This window comes from Mastigoproctus giganteus, chromosome 3, assembly GCF_048544385.1.
Source record: "Mastigoproctus giganteus isolate SK-2022 chromosome 3, ASM4854438v1, whole genome shotgun sequence".
NCBI classification, from domain to species: Eukaryota; Metazoa; Arthropoda; class Arachnida; order Uropygi; family Thelyphonidae; genus Mastigoproctus; species Mastigoproctus giganteus.
In genome coordinates this window covers 239,946,128-239,953,195 of record NC_143577.1, presented here as the reverse complement: position 1 = coordinate 239,953,195, position 7,068 = coordinate 239,946,128, and the positions used below count along the sequence as shown (strand labels likewise).

General features: G+C 34.5%; 1 protein-coding gene across 4 annotated transcripts in view; it reads right to left on the bottom strand.

The window, feature by feature from the left end:
- Positions 1–1,805: 1,805 nt before the first annotated feature.
- shf (WNT inhibitory factor 1) overlaps positions 1,806–7,068 on the bottom strand; it is an 81,343-nt gene continuing 76,080 nt past the window's right edge. For 2 of the 4 annotated variants that reach the window (XM_090369733.1, XM_090369736.1), the window contains 2 exons: positions 5,715–5,801; positions 1,806–2,019 (listed from right to left, as the gene is read on the bottom strand). In XM_090369733.1, the coding sequence (XP_090225859.1) occupies positions 1,979–2,019; positions 5,715–5,801 (128 nt within the window). In that variant the 3' untranslated portion in view covers positions 1,806–1,978. The remainder of the gene's footprint in view (positions 2,020–5,714; positions 5,802–7,068) is intronic. The other 2 variants (XM_090369734.1, XM_090369735.1) reach the window with 2 other exon arrangements.

Sequence of the window (7,068 nt, the reverse complement as noted above, 5' to 3'; positions counted from 1 at the left end):
ACTTCTCTAATGTTTAGCCAATGAATGGATATTGTCTGATAGCATTTAAATATATCTTCCATCCTGCCCTTAGACAAAACATTCTCTCGTTGGGATTAGTCCTTGTCTCCACACTGTTACCTATATCTTGCATATGCAGTATATGCAAACTAGCATCCTTATGAAAGGATGATAAAAAGAGTGAATTCTTTCTTATAACACAAAATATGCATTTGTTCACATAGTGCTTGTTAAGGAATGACATTCACATGCATTCACATTGAGACTGCACAACAAATACTCATCCTGAGTGAAGGAAAAAAGCCATAAAAGAAAACATGTAACCCATTGCTTAAATTTCTTTTAGACATTTATGAACAGAAATGGTTAAGGGGATTTAGAAGAATTAAAACATTCCAACCAAAGTTCAACAGTTTTTTTTTTTATCAATACAACAAATTAAATACCTTTTCTGAAACCATCTCTATATCTGATCATGAATGAAAATACACGTGCATATCTGCATGAAAGTGTATTTTCCGAGTTTTTTTTTTTTCCCCCTAAATGAAAAAAAAAATAAATAAATAAATAAATTTCCAGTTTCCTATTTAGGAACAGATGTCTACACTTATTAAATAAACAAACATATTTTGCTTTTTTTACAGCATTAATAAAACAAATTGAATTTTTATTCTTTTAAGAACTAAAGGAAAATAAATTTTTGGATAAACTACTGATTGGCTACAGCAGAACAGTTACTTTCTGCACTAACTGGTATTAATAGATTTCCACACTAAAGTAATAGTTAACCTAAACAACACTATGCAATCTCATTCATTGTTATAGCAACATCCATCCTATTGTGTTGTTTTTATCTAGAGGGTAATGTTTCCAACCATACATATTTGTTCTGTGCATAGTTTCTCTTCTCTTTCACATCCAGTTATGACTCCATAAAATTCATTTCTAAATGCCTGTTTATTTCTCAGACCTTCACAAAAACAGTTGCTTAGCTCCGGCAGTAACTGTATTCTTATCCACTGGTTACCACGGTTATAAAATGTCTCAAATTATAGAGTTAGCATCTAAAATCATCTGACTATTAACATCTACCCAAGTAATTTATTACTCTTTCAGAATAACAAATACATATATTTTTTAATTATCTTCACTTTTAAATACAGAAGGTATCACACACAATTAAAGTTCTGTTATCATTAATCTCATGCATTGTGATTTCCCTATTTCTGCCATTATATATCTGGGGATGAAATAAATGATAAACTATCAGAATTTTTTTTGGAATTATTATACTAGTTATCCATTTCTCAAAAAGCAAAAGCATACATTGACACAGTAAACATGTTGGATCTTTGGCAATATATTTTAACACTACCTAAAAGTAAGCATTGTCAAGTGCAATATTCACTATACTTATACTGCATAAATATCAAAAAGTGAAATGAATATTAAACAGTTCATACCAGTGCAGTCCATATTTTCAAAATTAGTATTTGAAACAGGAGGACACAAACTATCTTATGTATGAAGATGTCACTGTGTGAGAATAACTTTATATGACAATACAATGTACAAAAGTATAAAACTCCACTTCTGATTCTGTTTATCTGTCATAGGCAGAATGATTAATTTCTTTTATTTATTTAGTAAATTATACTAGAATAGCAAATTTTAAACTGCATATATTTCATTATGTTTAAAAAATAAAGAGAATATTTGATAGTGATATCGCCATCTTGCACATTACTTCAAGTACAATTTACATTCTAAAATGTTTAAAAATGAAAATTGTCTAGTTTCACAAAAAAAAAACAGATACAGACATCAGAAGAGACATTTTAATATGTTTTACAAATGGTAGATAATTCAGTGAATATGCCTCCTCCTCACTAAGAAAACATTTCATGTATGACTGTGGAGAGATGACAGCACAGGAACAGCGAAATATATGGACTTTTGGGTTAAGTTACCCGTGTTATCACAAGTATGGCTTACGTTGACGCCGTCGTCTTGGCCGTCCTGTAGCATGAAAGAAAATGAGTTTTAATTATTTGTAGACTTACAAATAAAAGTGTGTGTGTGTGTGTGTGTGTGTGTGTGTGTGTGTGTGTGTGTATACGCTCATGTTCCAGGTTGATCACTTTGGGAGGGGGAGAGCCTGAATGCTTGTGATGAATCCTTAAAATCGGAGAAATCTGTGTGTAAGAAAAACTACCATTTATTATTTTGCAAAAATGAGTGCACATGGGGTAAGTTGTGGGGGAGAGCAGTTCTGAAATGCATTTGAGGGAATTCAATAAGTTGTCACAAAGGCCTGCCTGCATGTTCTGAATACAGAACACATTGTGCCCATTGAGAATCAACGATTTTTTGACAAATGTTTATGAGGATGTGACAGGTTATTCAAGAACAATCAGATGGCGGGTTAAGTATTTCAGTGATGGTAGTAGCGGTCTGAAGGCCATGCCAAAGTTAGGCTATTCTCATACTGCAGTGATGGCACAGAATAAAGAAAGAGTAGATAAACTTGGTTGATAAAAACCTATGCATCGAAACCCAGGCTATGTATATGAGAGTGGGAAATAGGCTTTAATGCATTTAAAACAATTCTGGAAAATCTGAGATACAGGAAATTTTGTGTCAGGTGGATTTCACAAATACTAATGCCATATCATAAGAGCAGATTTGTGGTGATCTTCTGGAGAGGTGTGAAACTATGGGCAACAGTTTCTTGATTGTATTATCACCAAAGATGAGGCCATGAGGCCTGGTACACCACTATGAACTGAAGTCAAAGCAGCAGTCTATAACAGAGGGATGACATCTGGATTCACTGATAAAGAAATTCAAGGCTTAGTCATCCGCTGAAAAATGAGTGTTAATTTTTTTGGACAAGACAGGGGTTATCCTTATGGATTTTCTGGAACAGAAACACAACCAATTCTGCTTACTATGTGGAGACAATGAAGAAACTGAAGACAAATTGCAAGTGAGGCCAGAGAAGAAAGTAAAATTTTTTTTCAGCATGAAAATGCCAGACTCTACAAAGGGTACTAGGAAAGTTTTGCAATATGACGCAACAATGAATCACAGGAAGCTGCTTGTTGCTGCATGTTGAGACATGTTAATACGTGCATAGTAGCCGCCGCGCCAAGTCGATGGGCTCAGTTATTCATTAGTAGTGAGAGTGTAAAGTGCTTGCGATGGCATCGTGGTCACGAAATGATATAAGGACAGTTTTGCGGTATAATTTCGTGCGTGGTTTAACCATAGACCAGTGCTTAGAAGAAATGACTCTTGCACTAGATGATGATTGTCCACATCGTACAACGATATTCAGGTGGTATAGAGAATTCCAAAGGGGAAATTTCACTCTGGAGGATTCTGAGAGGCCGGGAAGGCCACAAACGTCAGTTACGGAGGAAAACGTTACTGCTGTGAGGAAAATGCTTGACGAAAACAGGCGAGTGACCTACCAACAGATAGAGGATACTTTGGGCCTAAATGCACCAGCAATTCGTTCGATTCTGCAAGATCATTTGCACGTGAAGAAACTTTGTTCTCTCTGGGTGCCGCATCAACTGACTGAAGAGCAGATGACATGACGTGTGACTTGGTGCCGGGAGATGTTAAAAAAGTTTGATAAGGGACAATCTCGGTATATGAACAACATCGTGAGAGGTGACGAGACTTGGCTGTACTATTACGATCTGCCGACCAAGGCTCAAAACAAAGTTTGGGTCTTTGATGATGACGACACACCCGTAATTGTCAGAAAATCCCGATCTGTAAAGAAGAAAATGATAGCTGTATTTTTCAAATCGAGTGGAATTGTGGAACGTGTCGTTTTGGACATGCAGAAGACAGTCACAGCTAAGTGGTATACTGAACAATGCCTGCCTAAAGTCATTGGATCTATGAAGAACCTGCGGCCAAAGTCAAGAATGGACACCTGATACCTCCATCACGACAATCCTACAGCTCACCGCGCCAAAGCCTGCACCGAATATTTGACCACGACAGGATTGAAACTTCTCGAGCACCCTCCCTACAGTCCAGACCTTGCTCCCTGCGACTTTGCACTGTTCCCGCATGTGAAAATGAAGCTAAAAGGGAGGCGGTTTTCCAGTGATGAGGACCTTCTACGGGCTTGGGACAACGAGTGTGCTTTACTCCCTAGTGAAACTTGGCAGAACTGGTTTAAAGATTGGTTTCGGAGGATGGAGAGGTGTATTGAATGTAGAGGAAATTACTTTGAAAAAATTAAATAAACAAAGCTGTATTGCAAAACTTTCCTAGTACCCTTCATAATGAGGGACACCACTGCAGAATCCAGGTGGACTGTTCTGCCACACCCCCATACATGTTCACCTTTGTGCCATTAGACTTTTTCCTTTTTGGCCCTATGAAGGATGGTCTTCATGGGAAGCACTTTGCTGATGGCGAAGCTTTCCTTCACAGGCAATGCCAGCCACAAGCATTTCAACCGGTTCTGTCGAACAGGACCCCACACTCAAATGGTCTAAATAATAATATCATCCGCATCTTTTCTGCATTTCTATCAACCCATATAAGTTTTGCACAGGACCCCAGGGCTCACAAGTAATTCTTGAATGGGGCCTCACAAATTTTGGGGCCAACCCTGTCACAGGAAGCATTTTGTTGATGGCCACAATTAAACCTGTAATTGCAGCCATAAACTGTTATGGGAGGATGCAAACTCCCCCATAACAGTTGGCAGTCAGCAGTGAGGAAAATGTATACAAGGTGGCAGTGAATGTGTGAAAAACAAAAATTTAAGTATTTAAAAACTTAGTGCATGACACCCTGTTTAAATTGTCATACCTGCAGTTTAAGAAAAAAAATTGAAGACCCTTGTAATAATTTTATTTTTTTTAAATTAAGTACCCAATTTAGGCCAATTTAGTACCCTTCTGATTAATCACACACATGCATGCACACAATACAACAGGAAAATTGTATATGTTATTATCAAATGCAATAGTGTCATATTTTAAAAAGTTATTTCCTTTATTTATATGCTTCTGGGACCCTTTCTGGGACCTTTCTCTTTTCATTATGATAAAAAAAAGCTGCAAAAGTATATAATACAGTAGAATTAAATATGAGTGAATATTCAAGCAGAGGATTTGGCTGTTACAAAATGAATAGACTTTGCTGAAATTTGCCACATTCTACTCACAAGCAAGACTTGTGAGTAGAGTGTGACAGCCTTAGCTAATTAATATTGCTAGAAATGTGTCAAAAAGGAAACTTCAGGACTGCCATTCTTTCCCAGAAAATCGAACAAAATAACAATTAGTACAATTTATATCACTGACAGTATTATTGTTATAGTTTTTTGCTTCAGGAGTTATATGAAAAATAATAAAATAAAAAAACTGAGTTACTTATTTGGATACTCTGTAAATCAGCAACAATAAATGAATTATGTTTATTGAAGTTTCCTAAAAAAAATGAGAATATTTCATATACTTTCATTTTCGTAACTTAAATACTTTTTTCAGGTCTAGTTTAATTCAAAATAGTAATATCCTTAAACAACACTTTAAGTTAACCCAACTTAACTAAATACTTTATACCATCACCAGAAGAAAGGAGGAAATTCAGTTCATGCCTATTATTCTATATTACTATTGGAAATCCATGCAAAAGCCCATCACCACAACTTCTTTTCAAAAGAATTAACTTACTCCTTGCACATTTTTTACCATACCACCCTTTGTCACAGATGCATTGCTGCTTCTCACAAGTACCATGAACACAGTTTCGACAGCCTTCTGTAATTAATACCAGTTTTGTTTGTCAAGTAAGCAATATATAGATTACTAAGAAATAAAAAAGTTTTAAAAGCCAATTCATATGAAAACTTTGGACATAAAACTAAATTATTAATACAAAGAAAAGAATTCTGATTTCATTCGGTTATTTTATATGTAAAGAATGGTGCTTTTTTTGTAACCCTTTAACTGCTGTCATTTGCACAGTGAAACAATTAAAATTAACCCTTTACGATGCAGTCTATCAACTACAAGACATTTAAATTTTATCCTCATCTGGTTTTAGTTTACTCGTAGTGATAAGCGCTTCAATACCTTTCTACCATCTATTCATCAGTATTCTTAAAAATTTGTAAACTGCTGAAAGGTTTTGCTTTTAATTAATTTTTAAGTTCTGCTTGTGCACCATACTATTCATGTATTGTTTTTGTGTTTTATAAAAATTAATGTGTAATTAATTTCTTCTTATTACATATACTCTGTTTCTTTCATTTTTAACAACCTGTTAAGTGTTGATAAAATTGGTAAAAGTTTTCGAAATGTTTAATTTTTTCATGTTTTCAGTAACATTTTCTATAAAAAAAAAAAATGAAGAAAAAATTAAATAAACTTTACTATAAAAGTTATTCACTGTGATCTTATATAGTTATAAATATATTCCTATTGTACAAAAACATTTTTTCGACAAAATCTGCAAGCATCAGGTGTTAAGAACTGGTGGTCTGTGAGACTGCGTCGTACTACTAACAGAACAAAAAGCACGTCATACTAGTTTATTTCAGGATTAAAATTTAAATTTAAGAGCGTTCTTTTATTATTGCATGCTTGTACACACAGTTAGAACATTTTTAGAAAAAGTACAATTTGAAAAACTTTAAAAAATTATGTTAATTTAATAAAATAAATTTAGTGAGATTACATACACATTTTCTACTGTAGTATATAAAAACAATTTTTTTTTTATTCTGTAAGTTAGTATTAGATAGGTAAAATTATATGAGTAAGCAAGGTCATATTTCTTTCATGCCCAATTTAACTTTAAATTTAGGTAAGTTTACAATCTCCAAAAAAAGTGGGTGGCAGTTTCAACAATCAATTTCTCGTCACTGCATTTAGATAAGAAAAAATTTCAAAATGCACAAACATAATAGCAGTGCTCTGTGGTAGCTAAGCCAGCATGATATGCTGCTGTCTGCCACTCGTTTAGAGAGGTTTAGGTTTGATTTTCATTGACTGGAGAAATTTCTAGTCCTTTTCAAGAGGCTGC